General features: G+C 39.7%; 1 protein-coding gene across 2 annotated transcripts; it reads left to right on the top strand.

The window, feature by feature from the left end:
* The first annotated feature begins 4636 nt into the window (after positions 1 to 4636).
* Positions 4637 to 25609, top strand: Steap2 (STEAP2 metalloreductase). Of its 2 annotated transcripts, none has more exons than XM_023707131.1 (7): positions 4637 to 5264; positions 5551 to 5655; positions 17315 to 17490; positions 17735 to 18259; positions 19424 to 19951; positions 22468 to 22632; positions 25304 to 25609. In XM_023707131.1, exons 4-7 carry the CDS (start codon positions 17768 to 17770, stop codon positions 25589 to 25591), a joined length of 1473 nt encoding a protein of 490 aa, XP_023562899.1. In that variant the 5' UTR covers positions 4637 to 5264; positions 5551 to 5655; positions 17315 to 17490; positions 17735 to 17767; the 3' UTR covers positions 25592 to 25609. The 2 variants fall into 2 exon arrangements, with proteins under 2 accessions (XP_023562899.1, XP_004646881.1); XM_004646824.2 differs by having other exon boundaries at positions 17366 to 17490; positions 25304 to 25591.
* Positions 25610 to 27422: the final 1813 nt, after the last annotated feature.

Genomic DNA, 27422 nt, shown 5'->3' with positions numbered 1-27422 from the left:
TCTATGGGGCTCATCCAGATGCCATGCACCCAAGAGCATGGCTAAGAGAAGGCAAAATTCATTGGAAGACGACCTGCCACAGTAGCTGTCTACATGTCATGTAAAGGCTAGGCAAGATGGTATTCAAAATAACCTCAAAATACCATGATAGGTTGAAAATGGTCAAGAATGGGGGAAAGAATGATTATTTAATATTGTGCAGACAAGTGAATTTTCTAGTTACATTTTTTAATCTGTATGTAATTCCAATATATCCTTCTTCTGAGTTTGTTTCCTTCTGCTCCTCTGAAGAACTTAATTGTGCATTTAGACCAAGGCCAAGAAGTAAGTGAAGAGAGCCCCCAACAATTTCCAACTGGAAAAAAGTTCGAACTCTTGAAAGGCATATTTTCCCTATCAAGTACTAGAAGTGCACAATTTATCATGGTATAAGAACACACATAGTGTATGTCTTGTAGTCTTAGACTTTGAAAGGACTTAAAAGCCTAGTCTTTATTTCAAAGACAATATAAACTAAGGCTCAGAGTGCTTAAGCAATTTGCTGAAAGTTAACATAAATCATTGAAGGCATTCTAACTCTTGGTCCACACTCATTTGTGTTGCAACATCCCGTCTACTTCATTTACCTACTAGCATTCCAACTATAATTCTAAAATACTAACAATAGTATTTTACATTGCTGCTGGGAAAGTTAAACATGCAGCTACTTTGAAAAACAGTTTGTCAATTCTCACACTATATCTCCAAGAGACCTAAGAACACGTTTGCACAAATAAGCACACTCAAATGCTTATGAGCATCTCTGCTTGGGCCAGGGAGATAGCTCAGCACTATAAGTACCGGCCTACCAAGTGCAAGACTCTGAGCTCTAGCCCTAGTACAAAAAAAAAAAAAAAAAAAAAAAAAAAAAGATCTCTGCTTTCTCACCAACACTTACTGTTGCAGTAGTGATTGTTTTGCAGCACTAGTGGTCAATTCCAGGGGGTCTCATGCACCTTAGAAATGCACTCTAATGCTGTTTTGCCCCCAGTCTGGCTGATTTCAGCCCTCCTAGTGCGACTAAAATATCTCACATGGTTTTGATTTGCAATTCTTTGAAGACTAAGGATATTGAATACCTTTTTCATGTGCTCATTGGCCATTTGTTTAATCTTCTTTGGAGACGTGTCCAAATCTTGTGGTCATTTTTGTGCCCCTTTACTGTTTAGTTGTAAGAGTGTCCTCATTAAGATTTGACAGCTTCTTTATTTTCTCATTAAAATAAAAAATAGAAAAAAATATTAAGATCAGCAATAACTCCATTCAAATTCAAGTTTTACATTGTACAGATTTGACTAAGGGCCAACCCTGATTTTCAATATTCCTGTGAGAAAAAAAACAACTATCATGTAATATCAAATGGTGCCTTGAATATCTACCATATTTACATTTAAACATGGTATAACAAATATGACAATGATAACAACAATGTTTTTAAAATTTTGTTGTTCTTCATATAAAAAGTCTAGAGGGGCAAATCCATGTCATCAGAATTCATAGGATGTTTTAAAATCTCCTGCTCTATTCCAAGTTTATCCTATCTAGGTAATTCACTGCTTCTCTCAATCTATGAATAGATTTTTACCTCAGAACCAAGTACTCAATTGGATTTACAGAAATGGAAAGCAAGGACATCGGGAATTTTCTTTGAAGTTTAAATTAGGCATTTGTAACTAGTAGTATATCAAGGCAACAAAAGGAGGAGAAACAAACCTTTCTGACAAGGTGATTTTACTTTAAAATGGTCTGTATGCCTATGATTGTTTGCAGGCAGGGTCTCAAAGTCAGGTAGAGGACAAAGCCATTGAAAAGACCACCAGGGACACTTCCAAGTTTGTGAAGCTAATAATCACAAGCTTAAGATGCTTTTGAAAAAACTCTCAAATTGCCTTCAAAATAGTCACAGACAATGCCAGAGTTTCACACTCAAACAAAAAAAAAAAAAAAAAAAAAAAATGGAAAAACAGTTATAAAATGTCATATATATATTTTCTTAATGTTACTACTATGTTAATGATATTAATAAATCTTATTGTCCTTCATAATGTTTACACTAACTTAGAAAAAATTCCAGAAAGAAGGAGATTACATGGGAGTATGGAAGAAGGCTTAGTAGAGATGTAAAAGGGATTTAGAGATTAGTGTGGAGAGAAAGAACCTGGAGGAGAAGGTGGAATAAATTTGATGAAGATGTATTGTGTACATGTGCCAGTTCTCAAGAGGAATGTAATCATTACATGATATAAGCACATGCTAATAAAAAAGTACTTTTTTATTTTTTTCTGTATTTTAGGTAAAGATCTACAGGATGTTCAGGGTCTCACTACTAGATTGGACTGGTAGTGATCAGCCTATTTACAGCCTCCCAAGTGCTGGGATTACAGGCGTGCACCACTACACCCAGTCTCAATCTCAGTCTCAGCACCCCCTGGGGGCAGGGCTGGCACAGCAAGTCCAGGGATTGAACCCCTGGCCCCTATACCTAAAATAGTACTTTTAAAGAAGAAAAAGAAGAAGAAAAGAAAAGATTTGACAGCTTCATATTGCTAGGTACCAATGTATCTATCCCACAGAACTATTTTCTCCCCTTAACACACCAGTGAGTATTGAAAGACGTACAAGGAGTGTTAATTATAAAAATAATTAGAAATGCATTTTCCTGAAGCGTAGAGCTAAGAAACTAATCTCTGCCAATATTATTGACTGTGTAGTCATCAAGCGTTTTAAGACTAGCCCAGCAAATGCAAGGTCCTGTGTTCAATTCCCAGTACAAAAAAAAAAAAAGACTAGATCATATTAATATGTAAAATTTGTTCATAAAATAAAGTTAATTATACAATATCCTTTTTGTGCATATGTACAACCATGTGCTTTAATAGATTTTAAATGTTTCTACATCAGTCTATCTTCAGATAAAATCTATTTCAAATCTACATGTATGTGTAAGTCTGTTAAAGTACATGGTGAAGAGCGTCCTCGTTTCTCTTTGTTGTGCTGTTTCTATCACAATTTATACGTACTCTCCCCCTATGTGTAACCGTGTAAATCTTATTTGCATTTGATTACTCATTCCTGTCTCCAAGAAGCCTTAATTTCCATCAAGGTCACCCGTCTGTCTCCTTCACCATTATTCCTGGCTTTCGAGCCAGGTGGGTAACAACAGCTCAATAAGCATCTGGAGGATGGACCAGTGCTCAGAGTTACTCTGGAAAGTGCCGTTCTGAAGCGATCCACTGTAGAATAACTTCAGAGGAAAAAATTGTGTTAGCACCTCTAGGCCTCCAGAGATTCATTGAGTAAATGACTGCTGCGCATCAGTGGAATAAATTACTACTTCAGGGAACTGAAGAGAGTTCTTGGGACACACCTCTGACCCTTGTGAACTCATTTTTATACTCAGAAACTCCAAATGAAAAACAGTGGTAAAAACTGCAGTCTCCATGAAATGAACCAGAAGGAATCCAGCATCGCTTCCACACCAGCAATCGTTGCAGCATATTGAGTGCCCAGATTTTTCACAGGGGATATTTATTTTAATAGTTCAAGTATGAAAAGCAGACATTCTTTCTGGAAACTACAAATCATTGACTCATTGCTTCTCTTTCGGGCTAAGCGATTCCATATACCACTTTATTTTTGAAAGAGAGCTCGTGTTAACGCTGCTTTCAAAAATATTTGAAATGCTTGGTTTACCCGTATATTTTATATAATTTAATGGTGTTAGGATCTTAGATAATGGCAGATTTTTTAAATTATCCTTCGTGGAAGTTAGAGGATGATAATTTTTTCGAAAGGAAATGCAAGAAAACTGCATATTTTCATTAACTGCTAAGATTCATCTGTTTACGCCACTAGTCCTGCAGAAGTGCTGAGGAAAACAAAATGCTGATTCACTTGAGAGAGGTTCTGTAATGCCAGCACTTGGGAGACTGAGGCAGGAGGGTCAGGGAGTTGAGGCCAGCCTGGGCTACACAACACATTCAAGGCCAGCATGCCCTCTCCACATTTCCTCTGGATCTGTATGTAGTCAAAAATGAAAAGTGCAGGGCCCTAACAAGCAGCCCAAGCCTATCTTCTCATTTTTTTTTCTTTTTTAATAAGTCACTGGGAGAGATTGATATAGGGGAAAGAAACTCCCAGGCCGCTAGTTGTCTGGTACAAGTTTATGTTCTCTAAAATCAGAGAATGAACTTTAGGAACAATGGAGGTTAAGAGCAGAATGTATTTATTGGGGGAAAGAAAGCTCCTGTCCAAGAGAGAAACAGAAATCCCAAGTGGATTGCCAAGGACGCTGCCTTTTCTAAGGATTTTCCTAAAGCGAAAACAACCAGGTGAGGCAGGTCCAAGTTGGGAAACTGCAAGGTGGGCATTCAGTGGAGCAAAACTGTATTCAGCCAGTAAGATTACAAGCGTAATTGCTCAGGTAAAATTGATTAAATTGTAAATTAGGATCTAATGAGGAAGCGGGCACAAATACAGAATGGGGCCTTTTCCTGTAGGGGGTGGTTTAGCGGCTTTCCTGGCTTTTCCAAGGTGCCTCATACTATCTTAGAACAGCAATCCCTGATGTTTATCTTTAGGGAGGCATGTGGGTGCATCTGTTTTATCTTTTCTCTTAAGGTCTGGCTCACTGCACAGGCGCCTGTTGCAAGGCATCTCCTCTCCTGCACTGGCTCCTTCGATTTTGGGCCTGGCCCTATCTCACTACCTATAATATTTCTATCTAATGTAGCTGCATACAACAAGATGATTTTTAAACTTTGTTAAAATGGTAATTTATTAATATCTAAAACAACCGTTCCCAAACTTGAGAATTATAAATATAATGACTCCTCCAGGGTATATAAATGATACCTCACTACTTGTACTGCACAGGGAGAACTCCCACAGAATACCTGAGTCAAGTCAGGGCGCCCTCACAGTTTAGAGACACCCTGAACACCCCAAGGCCACTGAGTCCTTGGCGGTGAGCAGCTTCCGCGGGATCTGGGGCTCCCCACTGCCGGCCTAAGCTCTTCCGTACACACCAGGCCGGGCGCTTTCAAGGCACCGCACGGGAGACCAAAGGGCAGGGTCCAGGCTCCGTCTGCCTGGACCGGGAAGAGCGTCCTGTGTGGCTCTGGGAAAAGGCATCCCAAGGACCCGATTAAGCACCGAAGGAGACTGCGCGTCCCGGAGCAGCAGCGCAGGTTCTCGGAGGCTCCGCAGGAACCTGGAGCTCCGAGGTGGGCGCTGTGGGGGGCGAGGGGGCGCGGCTTGCGCTCCAGCTCCTCGGAGGCAGCAGGGGGTGGGGAGGGGGTGCAGCCCCGCGCGTTTCGGCGGGAACCTGGCTGGGACCTGAGCTCCCGGGGCGTGGGGGAGGGGGAGGGACAAACCTGCAGGGCTCCGCGTTCCGCCGCGCGCGCCCTCCCGACCCCATCCGCCCCCGCGGCCCGGCGGCCAGGGGAGGCTCAGCGGCGTCACTGAGCCGGCGCCCTGCGCCTCCTTCCTCTTCGTCCTTCTGCTCCACAGCTCCCAGCCGCCAGCCGCAGACACCCGCCGAGGAGCAGCACACAGGGCCCGGAGCCGCGCCAGGGAGCTGAGCGGCTCGTCCTGCCCGACCCGGCCGGCGCGGAGGTGAGCGCGCGGGGCGGAGTGGGGCCGGACCGGGTGCATGGGGTCCGCCAGGTCCTTCTTGGGGGGCTCGGGGCTCCTGGTGGCTGAGGGCTGCGCTCCGCTCCGCCCCCCACGCTTTGGCCTTCTCTGGGGCTCCGGGCGAGTCCTGAGGTCCGGCCGGGAGCAGGGAGGCCGCGAGCTGCCCCAGGGGGTGTGGAGGCGCCCGCCGAGGGAGGAAGGACCCCGCGGTTCTTCGCCTCTCCGGGTCTCCCGCCGCTCCGTTCGGGGTCCAGAAGGTGCGATTCGGGATGATCCTGCGGCGCTGCTGCGCGAAGCGGCTTCTCCCGCAGCCCTGCAGCTGCCCGCGTCGGAATCGCGACGTGTAGGCCACACTGGTGGGACGTAACTGCACTCCTCTCTGAGTGTCCTGCGTCCAACCCCAAAACTTGTTAAAAACGCCTAAAAATCTTGCTCTGGAAAATAGAAAGGAGAGAGAAAGAGAATCTTTTTCCAGAGATTTCTATTTATCTCCCCACCCTTGTGCGGGATGGATTGGTGTCAACTTTTGCTCCTCAGGCAGGCAGTTTTTTAGATGGAAAAACTTATTTCTGACCGTGGTTAACTATCATTCATCCCTGTAGGAGAAACAGAATTCAGACTGGCTGTCCTCAAGCCTCCCTCACCAGAGACTAATTTCTAGACCAGTTAATAACCCCTCCTGCTTGGAGCATTTTTAATTTTCTCTGCTGCCCCATCTCCTTTCTCTTTTTCCTGTAACATTTCTCAGTCTTGGCTGCGGGGGAAGCGAGTGTTTTTTTTCATTTTATAATGCTGTTTTTCTCTCTCTGCAATGCTGTCTCTCTCGGTCTTGCTTTAAAACTTACAGAGAGGATAATTGATGAAGAAAAATTACCTCTCTAGATGTTTAAAAACCCAGGCTGGCTTGGGGACAGCTGCAGTTTCTGCGTATTGGCATCAGCCTGTGACAGTGGGGGGCTTGTGACAATAGCAGTAATCATCATCAGCGAGCACTGGTGGAGGAGGAAAATGGAAAGCTTTATCCAGGTCCCTTGACACTGTACTGGTACCATAGAATAATGTACTTTTATGCATAATTGTATTTTTATGCTGGAAAATAGAACAAATGAAGGCAAATTTTGGAAGAAAAATTGTAAATTCTGTCTTTATAAAGTGAAAAAGAGGATGCACCAAAAATTTGAAGGACTAGGCCTGTGGGTTGGTAAAGGATACAGTCAGGACTCAGCACATAACCATGACATTGAGCCCATAACCAAGACATAGACGTAACAGAGACATTGATGTATCACTTGTTTTCTTTGGACTTCTATACCTTGATCAGCAAAAAAAAAAAAAAAAGAGCTCTTACCAAGAGACCTATTATATCTCATTTATCGTGACATTTTGGATGGATTTGGTGACAGCCAATATTTATTGCATGCCTAGTTACTGTGTGCCAGACAGCATGGAGGTAGGAATGGACAAGATAGACATGAGTCTGCCCCCGAGGGTCTGATTGTCTGGTGGGGATATAATAAACATGAAATAAGCCATTCAATAAAAATTGCAAAGGAAGTTTAACAAGGGCTGACAAGAAGTGGGAAAAATTAGAATGAATCGTTTTACTAGAATCAGAAAAGCATATGAAAAATCCTAACATGGAAAATGGAAGGATCTTGTCTATGTCTAGAAAAATGATGCTGTGGCCAGGCATTTGAGAAGCAAGGACACCGGAAGCCCTTAAGGAGGTGAACAGAGCCTAGCACATCCAGGACCTCACAATCATGGTCAGGAAGTTGGTTGTGGTTCTGAGTAAAAGAAAGTGTTGATTTTAAGGAGAGGAAAAACATTTAATAATTACTATGTTTAAAGTAGCTTTAGTTGCTCTGTGGAGAATGGTTTCGAAAATGGCAAAGAAAACAATAGACTGACCTTTTAGAATGTTGGCAAGATTGGTAAGGTCGCGTAGGCCTGTACTCCAGCAACTGAGAGGCTGAGGCAGGAAGATTATATGAACTGAAGAGTTTGAGACCAGCCTGGGCAATTTGGCAAGACACTGTCTCAAAAACACAGTTTGCAGAGCTTGGGTTAGTGAAAAATGATAAAATGCCTGGATGCAGCTGGTGTCATTTTGAAGATCAGGTGTTGACATTGACTTTGATGTCAAGGATGCAGGGAAACAAGGACTATGGAAAGACTCTGAGGTATCTGACTTATCTGTCTGGGTAACAGTAAGAATTCTAGGGTGAAGGAGAACAGGTGTGGGTGGAGAAAGAGTTTGGTTTTGAACTTGTCACTGAGCAAGGACAAACCATAACCACTGGGAGGGAGAAAGGGATAGTCTGTAAGATAGCAGTGCATGGCTGAGCCTTCGATAAATAGAGCTGGTGATTTAAGGTGAAATTCATCAACTCCAGTTGTCTGATTTTTCCTTAGCAACCTTCACCAACTTCCATATTAAAAAGTGAATAGCTGATTTCTTCCAGAATGAAAGTTTTCTCTAGTGGCTAGGATGAAGATTAGGAGTTGAGGATCTTTTTCAAAAGAATGACTCATATACACTGTAAAATTTAGGCTGCATTTAGAGATAAATCATAAGCAAGTGGATGGGGAAGAGAAAAGTAATGTGAGGTCCATAGATCAGTTGCTAAGTTTGTCAGTGTGAATAATTAAATTAATGTTGTTAGAAGGCCAGGGGATACTGTTTGGCGGTATCAGGAAGTAAAAGACTGAGACAGCAGCTAGGCCAGCGTTCTCTGCTTTTGATGAGTAAGTGAAGGGAAACCAGGGCCTCACGATTAAATGGCTCCTCCATCCTCTCAGCCGGTCAGGGATGACATTTGCTTCAGGTATAAACAATGAGATGTGCTCTTCAGTGATAAGGAATAAGCTATAAGTCAGTAGATGACAGCAGTGGGATGAGAGAGGGCATTGTGATGCCTTGGGAGAGCAAGATGTTTGAAGGAGAGACAAAGAAGGTCCAGATGTGAGCTTACAAAAGATGCGGCTGCCCCATCCCATGGACCTGGAGGAGTACATTTTCTGGATAAACTGCAGGTTGTGAATATCATCAGAATCTCCCAGGACAGCTCTCTCAGCTACTGCCATCCAGTACAGTAATTAATGCCCTAGATATTTCCACCCAAAACAAACTAGGCTACATCTTTCAGAATTAACTGCACAATCATTGCTGTTCAGCTAGAGGAATATCAAAGAATCCTTCTAATCTGAAAACCTTAGGAAGCAAATAGGAGGATATAGTACAATTCCCCCACCTGCATAATCAACTCTGAGATATTAAATGCATACAGAAAATCAAAGGTCCAGCAAAAAAACTATGCCTTGAAATTTCAAGGAACTTATACATTAATTAAAATGCTTTAGATGGCGTTCCTATAATTGAAGAGTGAGATATAAGGTGAGGCTGTGGTGTTATTATATAGTGAGAAGCAAAAGAACTGTAGTGTTAGAAATGACCATGGAATCACCTATAGCCTTTTAGTTTTCTATTAAGGAAACAGACCTGGTAAAAGAAAATCAAGGTGATTTCTGAAGCCTACTCCTGTTGTTTCAACTCAACATCAAAATATAAAACTTTCTATAAATTACAGCTGTATCTGCTATTTAATGTGAGTATCTTTGAATAACATATTATCAAATGATAATATAGGGAGCCCTGGGATTTTTTAGTTAAAGTGTAGCACATCAATCAGCATCATGGGTGTCACCTAAGAGCTTTAAGAAATGGGGAATTTAGCCTCAGCCCAGACATGGGCCGTTCCTGAATAAGCACTTTAACCAGATTGCTGGGCCGTCATCATTGCAGTTGAGTTTGATCAGCCCCAGCATAGAGCCAGTGAGCCCGCTTGCAAACTCTGGCCTGCTTCAATCACCAGGACCGTGATGCCTGGAGAACTGAAGAGCCCCTTTTAAGAGAAAGGAGGGACTTTGTCATCAGAACATTCTGAATTTTCATTGTTATGAAACAATAGGAACAAACTGTGCTGTGTGGGGCGGTGACGCATTTCAGGAATGGCATTATTGCTCTTCCCAGAAAGTGAAGAGGGGCAGTTGCGAAAGCATGAGCGGCTCTTCTGATACTGTGCCTGAGCAGCAGAGGGAAACCGACCGCATGCGTGTCTTTCAGCTTCCTGTGTTCCAGGAAAGCTGTGATGATGATACAACTGAGATTATGGGTTTTCGTTTTTGTTACAAACAATAAAAATGGACACAGTGAGAGTCAAAAACCTACATCTGTTGTTTCCAAGGATCAAAATAAATAGGTTTAATCTTAAAACCTTTTAGTAATGCTGTTTTCGATCTTGGGTATGTACTCATCACAGCTGACCTCTTTTTTAGAAAATCCTGATGTCCAGGTGGAAGTCCAGACCAATTACATAAAAACTGAGATGGCAGGACAGTGACAGGACCAGGGATCATCAGGGTTTTAAAGCTCTCTAGGTCACTCCATTGTGCCAACAGGGAAGGGAACTACTGCTTTAGGAGCTTACTTCAGGCCCTTGTGAGAAGAGGCAGCTCTGAGAGTGTAATTCTGCCTTTAGACCCACCAGAGTAGTGGTATCTTCCATGACTACTGTGGCCTCAAGCCAAGGTGACAAAACTCCAGTCACAATGCAGGGCAGTGAAGTTTTCAGAACACTGAGGGAGTAGGATTTGTTTTTAAAGAGGAGTTTTCTGTAGCAAATTTGCTTAAAATTGCTATTAATAGAAAGTCATTAATTTGCATATATACAAATGGCTGAAATTTTGAGTGCAAAGTACACTTCCGTAAAGTTGGTTTCTTCTAAAGTCGCTATGTATGTTTCAGCCTTCATGATTTTATCATGTTGATTCAACAGCCAGGAAGCGAGTGCCTGTTTTGTGTCATTATAGCATCAGTACCTAGACAAACACCTAGTGCATAGAACTGAGTCAGATATTGGATAAGTGAATGGCGATGTATGGGTAAACAGAGGGAGGAAGGGACGGATGGATCAGTGGGCATCATTGCCATCTTTGGTGGCGGACTGACTCTTAGATCGGTGGCAATCACCAGACATACGAAACCTAAAACTGATGATACTCAGTGCACATCTGTACTGTTGTAACCACAATTATGTGTAGTCTATTAAGTAGCAAGACATTTAAACACATTGAGGGGAATGAGTTTGCAGAGTGGCTAGAATACTGTTTATTTACAGGTAAGTTACTACAGCACAGAAAATCTTTTATTTGCTAGCCAGTAGTGATAGGTATCTTTATCTGGAACTGCTGTCTGCAACAAGGTTATCCAATGGGAAAGCTATTTGAGCTGTGACATGCGGTGTCCAGCTTCGTTTCAGACATACCTCAGGATCACATTAACTGCAGTCTTACAGAACGCCAGTGTGCTCAGGGCGCATAGTTCTGCTTGAGATAATGGCTTCAGTTTGGGTGTGGGAAGGGAGTGTGCAGCATTCTTTTCTGTCCCATACCCATGAGAAAAATGGACACAGTGGCATTGGGAGAGGTCTTTGGTTTAAATTTATCAAAGGATCTAAAATCATACTAATTGAATCCTTGGCGGGAAATTTTTGACTAAATTTTTGGGCTAACTAAATTTAACCAAAACCTTTTTTTTTCCTCAATCTTCCAAGCACATACATATTAGACTGCTTTCCTGCACTAGAGATTGAAGCATATTTTTTTTGTTGTTAGCAGCTAGAAATTTCATGAAATCATGTCCATATAAAAGTACATATACAATAGCTACCAAACCTAAAAAATAAAACCATGAAAATTTTAAATTTGTCTCATTAAAAACTCTAGTTCATCAAGAATCCTGAAAAATAAAAAAAAAATTTTAAAAGAGAGAAAAAATCCTGAAAGTATAGAGCTAATCATCTTTATAATGTGGCACTAAGTTTTCAGTTGGTTCAGTCCTATAAAATATAAGCACAAAACACGAGGACCCAAGTCTGAAATATTGATAAACATTTGCAATTATAAAAAAATTAATAAATGACTACTGTATTTTACAATTTTGGAAAATGACCTTCAAAGTATCCAAGTTTCATCTGAGGGAAAGAATGTAATCTAATTTCAGTGGAATTTAAGCTTCCAGGAAAGAAAATTAGGATAGTTGTGAAACCTAAACAGACAGCAGAATCATGTGGCGGGTTTGCTAAACACAGATTGCTGGGTTCAAGCCCCCTCCTCAGGTCTCTGGTTGGGGAAGTTGGGGGCGGGCTGAGAATTGACATTTCTAGCATTCCTAACTGATACTGATGCCTCTGGCTCAAGGCTATACTGGGATAACAACTGCACTGGGACATCACAGCTCAAGCAGAATTGAGAATTTCCAGAAACTAAAAACCTGAAATCAAACCCACTTTCCCCATACAGAAACTTGTTATTGCCATATACAATTAGATTTTCTTTGTTTAAATACCAAGAAAATGTACAGATTATTTTAGCGCAAAGGTTGTCCTAATAAAATTACTTTCTTGTTACTGAAAGTGAGATCAGGACACCGACTTTTTATCTGAAGAATGTGCTTCAACCCTTGGGGTGTCAGAAGCAGATACTGCAGGGCAGGGGCCTCGTGACTTCCCCTCCAGAAAGACCTCCCCCCACAAGTCCAAACCCTTCCTAAAGGCTAACCCAGCTTTCTAGAGACCCTGACAGCATTCTGAAGACTCTGACAGCATTCCGAAGGCTATGATAACCCTCAGGCTTGCTAGATTTACAGACCAGGAAAATGAAAAGGAGAAAAAGAGCTCCATAGGATTGGAAGCTTAAACAACTCTTACCGCTGTTCTTTTGTGAACAAAAAGGTAATGGTGACAGCCCAAAGCAAGAAAGACACAATCTCAGTGTGAAGGACAACTCTTTTAAGTTGAATCATGTTTTGAAAAACTTCCTACACTTTTCATCTATTTTTTAAATTGCTATTTGGGAAACAGTGCTCTAGTACTTGTAATGTAAAATCACAAAAAAAGCAAATTTATTTTCTGAACTTTTTAGTTTTAAGTAAGAATGTATTCACTGCGCTGTCATTAATTTGATCTATGGAAGTACTATGTGAGCTACATGTCAGTTTGTAAGTATGACTTTAATACTTTTATACACACACATACATGTGTGCATGTGCGTGCACACACAAACACACACACACACACACACAAAGGAATAACTTGAATCAACAAAGACCATGTGATACTCTCATCTCTCATTTTCTAGGATATCCTATGACCATGTTGCTTATGAGGTTTTTATTTCTATTACAAATAAGCCTGCCTCTTCCTAATGAAAGTCTAAAATTTTTGATTGCGAGTGCTATGTTTTCATGTGCCTTCATCTCATATGGACAAGCACAGAGTGGCCTAGATAAATTCCTGCGAACCACAGAAGAGTTGATCTCCCTTGAGATTAGAGTGGCATCAGTTCTTGTCCAAGGAAATGTACAATGTAAGGTTTTTCATATTCTTAAGGAGACAAGCCTCCTTCAGATGTTAAGTCATTTTTATAACCTTATTTTTCATAGATGACCCCACTTCAGCTCAGCCATTTAACTAAATAACCCAAAATTCTAGGCTAGTGAATTGAAAATTGATTAGTTTGGGGCAGGCCAGATAGCTCAGCAGACTAAAGTACCTCCTTCGGCAGAGCACAGCAGCCGGGGTTCGATCCCCAGCATGCTGTACTGGCCCCACCCCTGGGGCACACTGAGATGGTGATAGAGACTGGGTGTGGTGGCACGCGCCTGTAATCCCAGTACTTGGGAGGCTGAAAACAGAAGAATCACTATGAGTCTGATCTATGTAGTGAGATCCTGTACACCCTGTCCTGAATTCATAAGAGAGAGAGAGAGAGAGAGAGAGAAAGGAAGGAAGGATGGATGGATGGATGGATGGATGGATGGATGGATGGATGAGATTTCTGCTCTGGTATATCAGCAGCACCAGATAGTTGGTAAGTGACAGGGTGCTCTTAGATCTGGATATGGGTGAGTCCAACAGGACATGAACATACTTCTCCTTGCTTTCTTCTTTCCTTTCCTCTAAAAGCAGGACATACCAGGCCATGTCTGCAGAGTCTCCAGAGCACATATGGTTTGCTACCTGGAGTTCTTCAAAAGTTACACAGTAACGAATCATGTTTTGTTTAACCTATATTAATAAATTCAGATCATTGACTTTCATCCAGAAGCAAGAATTATTTCCACCATATTTTATCTGTTTTGGAACTGGAATTCTAGCCTAAGATGAGATTTATATTTTACCTATTTAAAATTAGCAGTTACAGGAAACAGAATTATGGGTCACATTTGAAGATGCTAAACAGGTTTGAGATTTTCCATATGACGTTTGCTTTGTCATCTCAAAATGAGCACAGGGTAGAAAACTGTGTTTGAATCTTCATTGTATCACTGTAAACTGTACATTTGTTTTCCAAGCCTTTGTTTCTTTGCCTCTAAGATAGTCATAATATGTATTCTGCAACATCTGAGAATTAAACAAGATAGTATTCATTATAAAAACACTGTGAACTATGAAATAGCTCACAATCATGTGATATTACATCCTTTAAACAATAAATAAAGCCACCTTCCATTAAAACTTGCTGTTTCTCCCTCATAGATAGACACACCACACATTCTCTCTCTCTCTCTCTCTCTCTCTCTCTCTCTCTCTCTCTCTCTCTCTCTGTCGTGCTTTTATAATCCTTAAAACTGTAAGTCCCATTTATTAGATCACTTTCTATTCCTGGCCACAGTCACATTATTGAAGGGCATGGTGACTTACAGGAGTTTAAACCTGCTTTGTAAAATAAGCAAGTAACTAATACTTATTTTAGTTTTTAGTTGGAAAAGGTGTTGATCATCATAGTTGCTTAAATGTAAAGATTTTGCAATTCTTATACTTCAAGATGTTCTATAGTATATATACTTAGAAGACCTTGTAACTGAGACATAGGATACTTGAATTTGTGAACCTAGTTATCTTTTTTCAATCCTAAGATAAGGTATGTGATTGAGAGTAGGTAAATTCACTCTTAATTTTTAAGTAAAATTAGCAGTGATTTCACAAATTCTGGATCTTTTAACTGCTCCTGATTGCCTAGATATCCAACAGTATTTCCAAAAAAATGTTGACAGTTTTGTACTACTGTGGTGCCCTGCAACTCGTGGCCTTCTGGGTAGATAGGACTACACCAAAGAAAGCAGATACAAGTATCTTACCCCCCCTTCTTTCTGTCTTGAAAGATGTGAAAGGAAATACGTAATAAGCTTTCAAACAGTGAGTTTTCCCACTTGCCAGGGTCCAAGTTGGTCATTAAGATCACTGCACAAAGCTAAGCAGCAGTGAGGCATAGATGTAACTGTCCCACACGGCCTCTCATAACTATTCCTTTTTAGCCCCTTCCTCTCCTTTTCTTCTTCTTCCTCTAGCTCTTGGTCCCATTCCCATTTGCAAGAGATCATCTCCCTTTTATCCTTTATTTATGATCCTTATTTATATTTTGAATTTGTTCCATAAGAAAAACCATGGAGTATTTCAGCTTGTTTCTCTGATTTATTTCACTTAATATTACCATCTCATGATGCATTCATGGGCCTGCCAAATAGCTCAGTGGATTAAAGAGCCTGCAAGCAAGAGCAGGGGCCAGGGCTTCGATCCCCAGTCCTGCAATGCCTGTTCTGCCCCTGGAGCACGCTGAGATGGTAGTTGAGACTGGACGTGGTGGTGCGCACCTGTAATCCCAGCTCTTGGGTGGCTGTAAACAGGCGGATCACTACGAGTTCGATCTAGTAGTGAGAGCCCTCCAGGAAGAGATAAAGACATCAAATGACAGTGACCCATGCATGCCCATGTTCACAGCAGCGCAATTCTCAATAGCTTAGAAGCAGCATATATGTCTGTCAGTAGAGAATGGATACTGAAAACATGGTATTTATGCACAGTGGAGCGCTACTCTGATAAAATCCCTTCTTAAGTTCCTTACATCCTCCCTTTGCATCTGCTTCAGCCGGACTGCCTGGGCTGTAATCATGGATCTCCCCCTTTTCACTTTGGATCCTAGAAAATTATGTATGTATGTATCAGTACATCACAAAACAGGCTTCATAGTAGCACTTGTCTCATCAGGTGATTGTGTTGGATTCAGTAAAGCACTGGATGGAGTTAAAACAGTATGCGCGATGTATTAAGTGGTATTGGTATTGTATTTCTAAAGTTTAATTTATTGATGCATTTGAAATCATTAAGTGTGACCCATGTCTAAGGTAAAAAGCTGAACTTTCTTCACTCCAATAGTTTCACATTTCATTGAGCAAAAACTGTTTTTTTCTGAAACATTCCACCTGTGCTATAAAATTCATTAGCTCCTTTGACACGCTCTGCATCTGCTGTGACCATGAATGAAATGGTGCAATGGGATTGACTGGCATAGTATTTTTTTCACTCTGACCCAACAGCAACACTGATGCATGGCAATCTAATTTATATTTTTTGACCAAGTTATCACAAGTATGAACATTTGAGATATCAATCTTAAATAAAAATAATTTGACATGCCAGTCAAGCAGAAGACCCAATAGTACTGTGGACTACTGGACTATCTTGGAATATTTTGCTGAGTTCACACACCTATAATATTTATTTATTTTTCACCTATAATATTTAAATGATGGAACTAAACAAAAAAAAAAAAGGGGATACAGATGAATGACCATTTTGTATCTGTGTATTCAAAATGGTTAGGATAGATATATAGCTACATTCTCTTAATTGAATGAATAGAGGGATTTGTTCTAATAGTGTTTGCAAATAGGATATCATGTCTGCATCTTGTACAACAAATAACCACTAGGAAGACAGCTGGCAATGTGTTAATTATTGAAACTGTACTATCCATTTGATTTGAAACTGTCTCGTTGCTATTTGTTTCTCAATAAAATTATGGAAAAAAATAAAATGAATTAACTTAAAAAATAATAATTTGACAATTATTAAACAACAAACTATCATTTTTAAATTATTTTTTTCTTTTTCTGTATACTTGGTACAGTCTCACTATACACCTCAGACTAATGATCCTCTTGTTTTCACTCTCCCCAGATCTGGGATTGCAGGCCTGTGCCACCATACCCAGTCTCAGTGGCAGGCTCAGAGTACCCGGGGGTGGGGCTGGAATGGCATATGGTGCCGGGGATTGAACCCTGGTCCCTGTGCTTGCCTAAGCAGGTGCTTAGTCTGCTAAGCTATCTCGCCAGCCCTAAATTGCATCATACAGCCAGCAAATAGAAAAGATTTCATAAATTTTATATCATTTAAGACCATAATCATGTTACCAAACCCTTTTCTATAGGGAAACTCTCAATGAAGTTATAAGGTGAATGATAGAATTCTGTGGTGTTTAACCCTTTGCTGTGCTTCGATGCCTGATTTTCTTAAAATATTATTTAAGTTCCAGGATTCAGTTTGTATTGACTGACTTATTTCACTTTCATTTAATCATAGAGTCACTAGCTACTCAGGTATATAGGACAGTTTAAGACTCCACATAACCCCAATCACTTGACAGTTTTGGTTTAAATGCTTATCCTACAGTTTTTCATCTTCTGTCTGCCTTGTGACCTATCACTTGATGTCAAGGTCATTTTCTGCACTTGTTTCAGATTTGCTGCTATATGATCTGCTGGGAAACTTTAGTCTCTTTCATGCTTTAGTACCTGTGACACAAAGAAGTGCCTACAGTCCAGCAGCATCACCACCACCTTTGGAAGAAATGCAGAACCTTGAGCCTCCCTCAAGACCTACAGAGTCAAGATTGACATTGTAACAAGATTCCCAGGTGATTTGTGTGCATGTTAAGACTGGAGAAGCCCCATGCAGAGTACTCTTCTGTGATAGCTGATTCTTCTATTTAGAGATCCATTTTGCTTACAAGTTGTGTCTTATTGTATTTCAGGTTATATAACTCTATAGTGCTCCAAAATGTTTTCCCTCAAGAAACACAATACATTATTGTAAACGTCTAGAAGCATTTGGATGTTTAGTAATAGATAACTGGTGAGCATCTTTTTTCTCTCCTCTAGGATATTCTTGTTGACCTCGGAAGAGCTCATATCATGGAATCAATCTCTATGATGGGAAGCCCGAAGAGTCTTAGTGAAACATTTTTGCCTAATGGCATAAATGGTATCAAAGATGCAAGAAAAGTCACTGTGGGTGTAATTGGAAGTGGGGATTTTGCCAAATCTCTGACCATTCGGCTTATTAGATGTGGCTATCATGTAGTGATAGGAAGTAGAAATCCTAAGTTTGCATCTGAATTTTTTCCTCATGTGGTGGATGTCACCCATCACGAAGATGCTTTAACAAAAACAAACATCATATTTGTTGCACTGCATAGAGAACATTATACCTCCCTATGGGACCTGAGACATCTTCTTGTGGGGAAAATCCTAATTGATGTGAGCAATAATATGAGGGTAAACCAATACCCAGAATCCAATGCTGAATATTTGGCCTCCTTATTCCCGGATTCCTTGGTTGTCAAAGGATTCAACGTCATCTCAGCTTGGGCACTTCAGTTAGGACCTAAAGATGCCAGCCGCCAGGTAGGTAGTTTTAGACTTTATTAATGATTTACCTGGTACTTTGTAGATAAGCAGATGTTAGGCATTTAATTTGAAAACTGTATGAGCACCTGAAATGATTCCCCAAGTGATGTGCAAAGCTGAGAAAATAACATGAACTTTTTAGTCATAATCAACTACAGAGAAGAAAAGGTTGGCTGATAAATTATGTGATGCATTCTTGGAGTTTCTCCTTGAAAATAGAAACAACAACACATAATTATTTTTCTGTCTTTCTTTGTATTCCTCTCTCCCATTTTCCTTCCCTCTTCTTTTTCCCTTCCTTCCTTCCTTGCCACTATTTGGTATCCTATACACAGTATCCTATATCTGAATGGGATACTATTAAACACTATTCCCAAGATGAATACTTTAGGAAAACCTTTTTTATTTCACATAAATTAAATATTCATAGAGTATAAAACAATACAGTTTATGTTACGCATAAACTGTATCTGTGGGACAAGTAGAGGCAAACTGGATTTCTCAAATTTGTTTAGATTTATAGCACAAGAGCCCATGATAGTACTTACCATATTCAGTTTAAGAATGAAGCAGATGAGAAAAATCTGTCAATGCCTCTTCAGAACTCTGAATAAGCTTCTGAGTAGCAACACACAAAAGTGTTTCTTAAAAGTGCTAAAATTAAACATGATTTTGGTTCCATTTTTTTGAGACAGGGTCTCATGGTATATGTCAGTCTGGCCTTGAACTTACTAAGTAGCGCAGGCCGGCCTCAAACATGTAGTGATCCTCTTAGCTCATCCTCCTGACTGCTGTAATTTTGTCTGTGACCCAGTTTATTGGATTTCTTAGAAAACAAATGAAAGTATTATATCATTGCATGCTATGTATCAGGGTCTTGATAACCATTCACTTTCAAGCCATCGAATCCTAGGCTGCAGCTAGATTGTTTTCTTTTTATTTTCATGTCATCACAAATGCCAAGAATTGTTTTGTTATTAGAACATTATTTGAAATCTATTAATATTAAGTGTATAAATTATTAAATGCTCTATCTCCTTGACTTTACCCATGTGCACTGCTCAAGGCCATTACAACTGATGTACCACAGACTAGAGTGTATGATATTGGCCATTTTTATAAACTGCAGAGCAATGATGCATCTTTGTTGTCTTACCACAGGTCTATATATGCAGCAACAATATCCAAGCTCGACAACAGGTTATTGAACTTGCCCGTCAGTTGAATTTTGTTCCTGTTGACTTGGGGACATTATCATCAGCCAGGGAAATTGAAAATTTACCCCTGCGACTATTTACTCTCTGGAGGGGGCCAATGGTGGTAGCCATAAGCTTGGCCACATTTTTCTTTCTTTACTCCTTTGTCAGAGATGTGATACATCCCTACGCAAGAAGCCAGCAAAGTGACTTTTACAAAATTCCCATTGAGATTGTGAACAAGACCCTGCCCATAGTGGCCATTACTTTGCTGTCCCTGGTGTACTTAGCAGGCCTCCTGGCAGCTGCTTATCAGCTTTATTATGGCACCAAGTATAGGAGATTTCCGCCCTGGCTGGAGACATGGTTGCAGTGCAGGAAACAGCTGGGACTGCTGAGTTTTTTCTTCACGGTTGTGCATGTTGCCTACAGCCTCTGCTTACCTATGAGAAGGTCAGAAAGATACTTATTCCTCAACATGGCTTACCAGCAGGTACATAATGTTTTTGTTATTTATCTGACTCTGATAAAATACTGTATTAACATAGAGCATAAGATTTTAAGTAGCGTAACATTTTATATAGCTCATTGTCTGAGTTACTTTTCTTGTTGCTGGTACAAAAATACCTGACCCCCAAAGTTAAAAAAAAAAAAAAAGAAAGAAAAGAAGTTTATTTGGCTTTTACAGTTCATAGAAGTTTCAGTCCATACTCCAGTGACTCCACGGCAGAGTAGCACATGACAGAAGGGCAACAGATCATGGCAGGCAGAAGACAGCAGAGCACAAGAGCAACAGGGGAGAGAGGGATTTCTGTTCTTTGCACTATATCCAGGCTCCCAGGAGTAGGGCGGTGCCAGTCCAGTCAGTGCACTGATTTAGTAAACAACACCCACCCTTAATCCTAGAACCCTTAATCTTAGCATTGCACTACAAATCAGTCACACACTCTAAATTCAGCCACCTCTGACGTAACCTACCTGTGACTGCATGAGGCTTTGAGGGCACATATCAATGAGGCTTTGAGAACACATAGCACTCATAATGGAAATTGTTTTTCCACAGGTTTAGGGAGGAGAAACACTTGCTTTGTAAAAATGTTTTTGCCTGAGTATTATATGACTAATTCAAAATGATTAACAGTAGAAATATCTATCACCCCCTTCTTTACAGACAACAAAGAAGTTAGGAAAGAGTTTTTTGGCATTTTTCCCCATTGTTTTGCTGTTACCTTGACTTCAATGACCATTGTCACCATTAAACAATAACACTGTTAATGTTAGATTAACATTAATTAAGGTAATGTATTATAACAGGCCATGGTCCATAAAATGAGAAGGCAACTCTCAGTAAACATATGTGATAAAATTAGAATTAGTGAAAATATGAAACAAAATAGAAGATCAAGAGAAAGAAGGAGAGTACACATCTGTGGGCTAAGAGCTTTTGTGCAGCTTCTATTTTGGTTTTGAGATTGCTGATATAATGAAAAAGGAGGTACTGCTGCAAGGCCCTTATTATCAAGTGTGGAAAAATACTCGTTCCTCTGGTGAAGCTTCCTACCACTTAGCTCCCCAGGAAGATCTCAGCAAGAGCTTCAGAGGAGAGGCTTGCTGATGAGGCAGACTGCGTTTATCTCATCCCTCCAGAAAGTGTAAAATAAGGGCTTCCCCGAAGCTGTTTAGTGTAACATTTCTCACTGGGATCCAGAGACATTGCATCAAGACCAGTGTGCAAAAGTGTTTGAAGTTTCCAAGGAGCCAATCCATCATAACTCAACTATGCAGTAATAAAGCTTTTTTCAACAAAACTTCAAACAGTTTTTTTTTAAATCAATAGATTGATTCTATCAAACCATTCACTCTGAAAACACTTAATGCTAAGGCTTTGATGTCTGCTGGCCCAGCTTCCCCACATCCTTCTGATCACCTGCTCAGATCTTACTTTCTTGGCAAAGCCTCCACTAGACACTCAACTGTGCACCTGCCTGTGACCAGCTAGAGAGCACCCAGGCCCTCCAACCCTGCTCTGTTTGTTGTTTTTAGTAGCACTTACCACTTTGCTGCACTTGGCATTCACCTTATTTATCATGTGTACTGTTGTCTGCCTTCCATCAGAATCTCAGTTCATGGGAGGAGTGGCCTTTTTTCCTGTAGTTCACAGCTATGTGGTCGATAATGTGCAGCTCTGCTGCCCATAGTGAACACTGAAAATACTTTTGTTTTAACAGGGTAGATGAATGAGCTGGGAGGGCAAGTGGATCCTGGCTGTGGTCCCTGACTGTGCCAGCATATGCTGTTATTCTGAATTGCTGTGTAGACATGAAACAAGAAGATATTGGATAGACTTTTTGATAGATGAGCTCTCTGAGCTCTTCCAGAATATTGGTATGATTGCTTTGGGGAACTAAAGGTTAAATGGTGGCTTTTTAAGAAATTTCACTTATGTTGTGTTAAATGAAAACAGGCAAATTTAAGATGATGTTAAGATGATGTTCTGTAATTACATAAATCAATTTCAATTGAGGAAGACCAATCCTTGATTTATACTCTAGTTATATTGTTGTGGGTAGACATTTCTAGGGTATAGCTCTACAGAAATTACCACAAACTCACAGGTAAGCCTGACTTGACTATATATGCATTATTAATGTAATGGGAAGACATTGGAAAAATATTACATCTGAATAACATAACTGAAGTTTGAAAGTTTATTAAAGAAGCAATTCAAGTGAATAAATACATTGGTTCCATAGTGATTTATCTTCAGAAGATTCCAATTTCCTAGAGAAGACAGATAAGAGATAAATCAACATATAGTTTATACATGTGAAAAAAGAAGATCCAAAGGTAGCATTAGAAATTAGAATCTAGCTTAAAAATGAACCTACAGTGGGTTCAAAATAATCAAGTTTAAAGCAACTGACCTGGTTCTTATGCCAGAGTCAGTTCTGTGCTGACTCAGTTAATGTTCTACCAAATAAAGGAAATTTACATTTGTCTTCTTGTTAGGTTCATGCAAATATTGAAAACTCTTGGAATGAGGAGGAGGTGTGGAGGATTGAAATGTACATCTCCTTTGGCATAATGAGCCTTGGCTTGCTTTCCCTTCTGGCCATCACTTCCATTCCTTCAGTGAGCAATGCCTTAAATTGGAGGGAATTCGGCTTTATTCAGGTACTGGAGTTTTGATTGATAAGGGATTGGGAAGCTTTCTTTTGATAGTTAGATGAGCTTCAATTTTAAATAAACTACAGTACTTACAAAAAGGTGCCTTTGGGGCCATACTTACACATCTATCTCAAAGGACACACAGCTGGAGACCAGTTTAGGGCCACTCTGATGAGTAAGTAAAGGGGTAGTGTGGCATTACATTGAAGACTTCTGCACTGCTAGTGTCTACTATGTTAAGGGTGAAGAGTTTCTTTTAAAGAAAGAAAAATAGGAGAGATCAAATTTATTGATCAAATTTGATCTTTCAGCATTAAATCAAATTTAATGTTGAAAAGTCAATTTGGTCTTAGCAAAAGCATTGAAATATTAATATGTTGAGTCATCTGATATTTCCAGGAAAACATTCTCAAAAATTTGAATTCAAGGGGAAAGAAGCTAAGTCAGAATCTTTTAAAGAAATGTGTGTATGTGCATACACACATACACAATAACAAGCAAAACAATGCCAGTGGTAAGTGGATTTGGACACGCATCCAGTCCTGTGAATCTTGTTAGTATATGTGTTTGTATATCAGTTAGAGGTTGTCCACAAAGGATATTCAGAACACCATGTTTTCTTTAAAAAGATAAACATTCGTTTCTTCTAGGAATATTTATGTATATTTGCACATTTTAAAAATATGTAACTCAAATTTAGACTCTACCTATTTGGCCACAAAATTGGTATTGATTAAGTGTCCAAATTTACAACACAATATGTGGACTGTGTAATATAGTGGTACAATAAGCTTTGTATTTTTTTCTTTACCTATTTTTTGAGATTTTTCTTTTATGGAAGTCATGTAAAAAATTTCATTCAAATTAAAGGCATAGGGGGCGTGGGGAGATGGCTCAGTGGTCTAAAGCACCTACTTAGAACAAGCTTAGCAAAGCCCAGGGACCGCGGTTCAATCCCCCAGCACCACATGCCAGCCAGCCCCGCCCCCTGGTGGGCTGAGCTGGCCACACACACACACACACACACACACACACATAAATAAAAATTAAAAAAAAATTAAAGGCATAACCTTTTCTTAAGTTCATTTTTTCTCTTTTTGAGGAAAGAATGTGAGTATTTTTCCAACTGCTACTGTAACCACACCTTAAAAAGAACAGAAGGCCCTCTGATAGAAGGTGCCAGACAGATGCATAGTACTGTTATAAATTTACATGAGTAATTGCAAACATTTTGCCTGCTGGAGAATTTCTATGTTCCTGATGAAGTTAGGTGTTACATGATAATGATTAACATTTTTATGTAAGATTGCCTATTTCTCATAGTAAGCAATCTTAAACATAATAATTTATGGAAATGAAGAATGCGGATCCTTCAGAATTTCACTTATAAAGTGCTTAAGTGAAGTACTTAATAATCTCATTTAATAAACTCAAAGTCATGTTAAAATTGCTATTTATATCGAATAGCAATGTTACAGAATTTTTTATATTTTCCTGCATGTAAGCATATATGTATGTAATATATATATATATATATAATATGTATATACTTATGAGAAACATTAAATTAGCACTTAACGTTTATTGTGCACATTTCATAATATATATCTTATATGTGTCTACATAATTTTCATACACAGTGGGCATGTAGATAACCTTTATAAAGATTAAAATTGTGTATCAATATGCTTAAGAAAAGACAAGATCGCCAACCATGGTAACACATACTAGTAGTCTCAGCTCTTGGGAGGCTGAAGTAGGAAGATCACCATGAGTTCAAGGCCAGCCTTGGCTACATGAGTGAGTTCAAAGCCAGCCTGCACTATATAGTGAGACTCTGTCACAAAAAAATAAAAGAAAAGAACAGTAATGCCTTAGTAGAAATCAATTCTTTTTTTTTTTTTTGTCAGAACCAGGGATTGAACTCAGGCCCTTGCACTTGCCAGGGAAGTGCTTATTCTACTGAGCCATCTCCCCAACCCCTAGAAATCAATTCTAAGAAAATAAAGCAAAATACAGAAAAAGCCCTAAAGTGACACTATCTATTGCTAAAGAATAAAACAGTAAATGATCAACAAAAAGGAATGACTAAATTATGCACATCCACTTAATAAATATTACACAGTATTAACAGGTTTTTATTTTTAATGACATAAAATTATTCATTATAAGGGCTGGCCTGATAGCTCAGCAGACTAAAGCACCTGCTTAGGCAGAGCACAGCAGCCGGGTTCAATCCCTGGCATGCTGTGCTGGCCCTAGAACTGGGGCCTGCTGAGACGGTGATTGAGACTGGGCATGTTGGTGCACACCTGTGACCCCAATGCTTGGGAAGCTGAAAACAGGAGAATCACTATGAGTCTGATCTACATAGTGAGACCCTGTAGACCCTGCCCTAAATTCATAAAAAAATTCATGATATAATAAATGAAATAGACTATGAAATGGCAGTATGGCCTTCTTTATGTAAAATAAGGTCTGCATGTGAACAGTAGGTACACATATATATGATATATGTGAAATGCCTAAAAATTACTTGATACAATAGAAGACAATGCTTAATTTAAGAAAAGATTGTTGTAGCAAAATATGAACAGTATTCTATTTGAATAGGTTAATTCATGAATTTGAGTAACTTGTCTCTCGTTGATTCTTCCTCTTCTTTCCCTGCCCCAAGTCTACCCTTGGGTATGTTGCTTTGCTCATCAGTACTTTCCACGTTCTCATTTATGGATGGAAGCGAGCTTTTGAAGAAGAGTACTACAGATTTTACACACCACCAAACTTTGTTCTCGCTCTTGTTTTGCCCTCAGTTGTAATTCTGGGTAAGATCGTTTTACTCCTTCCATGTATAAACAGGAAGCTAAAGAGAATTAAAAAGGGCTGGGAAAAGAGCCAGTTTCTTGAAGAAGGTGTTGGAGGGACTATTCCTCGTCTTTCCCCAGAGAAAGTCACGGTAATGTAATGACAAAAGGTGCCCGCAGATACTGGGAAAAGTTCTATTCATGCCATTGTTTGTGTGGCTTCCTCTTTGTCTAGTTGTTATATGTTGAATTACTGTGGTTTGAAACCTGTTAAATGGGATTCTTAACTGAATTAGTAACAGAATTTTCTTCAAGTTGTGACAAGTGTCCTATTTTACCAATTGTAATTTTTGTGTTCAGTGTGTTATTGAAATTTAAGTATATTTTATTTTGTTTTGAACAACTTAACATTGTTATTTCCTGTATTTCATAATCAAGCAAAAGTATTTACAGTTAATAGTCTAGATGTAGCAAACTGTGAAAAATACTTTACAAGCCAGAAGTTGAAGCTTTGAATATAATTTAATAGATACACCCTACTTTCTACTGACCATCAGCAGGGTCTGGATGATTACTCAAGTTAACACGTGGAAATGCATAATCAAACCTTATTTTAAAAGGTCACATTACATTAGCATCTATTACGGGTGCAGAGTAACATTCCTATACTCTTCTCATATGTTAGGGTTTGAAAAATGTTATAGATTTTATGAAGCAATGTGATTATGTGAACAAACATTTAAAAAGACAAATCCAAAATATTCTTGAAAATGCATTAGAGACAATGGACAGCTGGAGAGTTTATACTCTTTACCATGTTACACAGAAATATCATTTCCCCATTAGTATGTTCATCAGGGAAGGGACTCAGGAATATTTGGCCTCCAAGACTTGTATCTTTAGTATAGTACCAATCCTAGGAATGGCATCATTTTTCTTAGAGCAAATTGTCAGGTTTACAAGCAGGGTTATTTGATAGTGGATCTTCATTGCACCACTCTCTGTGGTGAGGATTTTACTGATGTTTAGTTGGGGAGCAGAATGTGCCAGGAGTAGTTCTAAGCATTTCACTTGTGTTTGCCCTCATAATACTTTTTTGGTAGGGTGGGAAGAGTACTAGGAATCGAACTCAGGACCTCACTCTTGCTAGGCAGGCACTGCACCACTGAGCTACATCCCAAGCCTTGCCCTGGTGGTGCTTAATTCTGAGATAGAGCATTATCCTCATTTTATATAAGAGGAACTGAAGGATAGAGGAGTAATTCCTCTGAGGTCACTAAGTCAAAAGGCAGAGTGAGTTTTCAAGTGTGTACATCACATCCCGAAGCCCTGAGTCCATTAGGAGGCTATACATCCCCATGTGATCTGTTCATGATGCCAAGGTGCAGGCTTCTTTTGTACAAAGGTATCGACAATATTATTTAGAGTGGCTCTGTGCATCAAAAGATGTATGAAATGACCTAGGAATAAATTTAATGCTGCTTGGTGGTCGTCCATCATTACTTACAGACTTACTGGTGTGGCCTGAACATAAGCCTGGACCACATGACAGCCTATCCACTGTCCTAACCAGTAAAGGATTCAGACAGCAACAGGGCTACGGCAGTGTTAATAAATCACTGGGACCCTGCAGATCTTTTTTTTTTTTTTTCTTTTTTTTGTGAGCAGAATATATTTATTGGGAGAAAGAAAGCTCCTGTCCCAAGAGAGGAACAGGAGGGGGGCCCGAGCGGATAGTTCCCCCCCACCTGCAAATCTTTAATAAAATTAGCCATTTCCTTTTCTGTTCCTGAGAAGCCCTCCTGCCTGCACAACCATTCATTAGGGAGCAGTTTATAAGCCTAAAGAATATTAGGATGAGTGGTTAATTATAAATTTACTCTGAAGACATACGATCATTACAGACTATTCATAAAAATTCTCAGTGTTGACATTCCTCTTGTAAACTTCATTTTGTTCAAACCTTATAGCATACAACATTTTTCCTGTTTG

This window comes from Octodon degus, unplaced genomic scaffold, assembly GCF_000260255.1.
Source record: "Octodon degus isolate 3935 unplaced genomic scaffold, OctDeg1.0 scaffold00281, whole genome shotgun sequence".
In the NCBI taxonomy this organism is placed as follows: domain Eukaryota; kingdom Metazoa; phylum Chordata; class Mammalia; order Rodentia; family Octodontidae; genus Octodon; species Octodon degus.
The sequence above is the reverse complement of the archived record's forward strand: the minus strand, read 5'-3'. Positions and strand labels throughout refer to the sequence as shown.

Excerpts from the sequence above, each read along its gene's own strand:
- Steap2 (XM_023707131.1), top strand. The coding sequence starts at position 17,768 with ATGGAATCAATCTCTATGATGGGAAGCCCGAAGAGTCTTAGTGAAACA. Across the intron at positions 19,952-22,467 it reads TCAACATGGCTTACCAGCAG|GTTCATGCAAATATTGAAAA; the intron begins GTACATAATGTT and ends TCTTCTTGTTAG. Across the intron at positions 22,633-25,303 it reads GGGAATTCGGCTTTATTCAG|TCTACCCTTGGGTATGTTGC; the intron begins GTACTGGAGTTT and ends CCCTGCCCCAAG.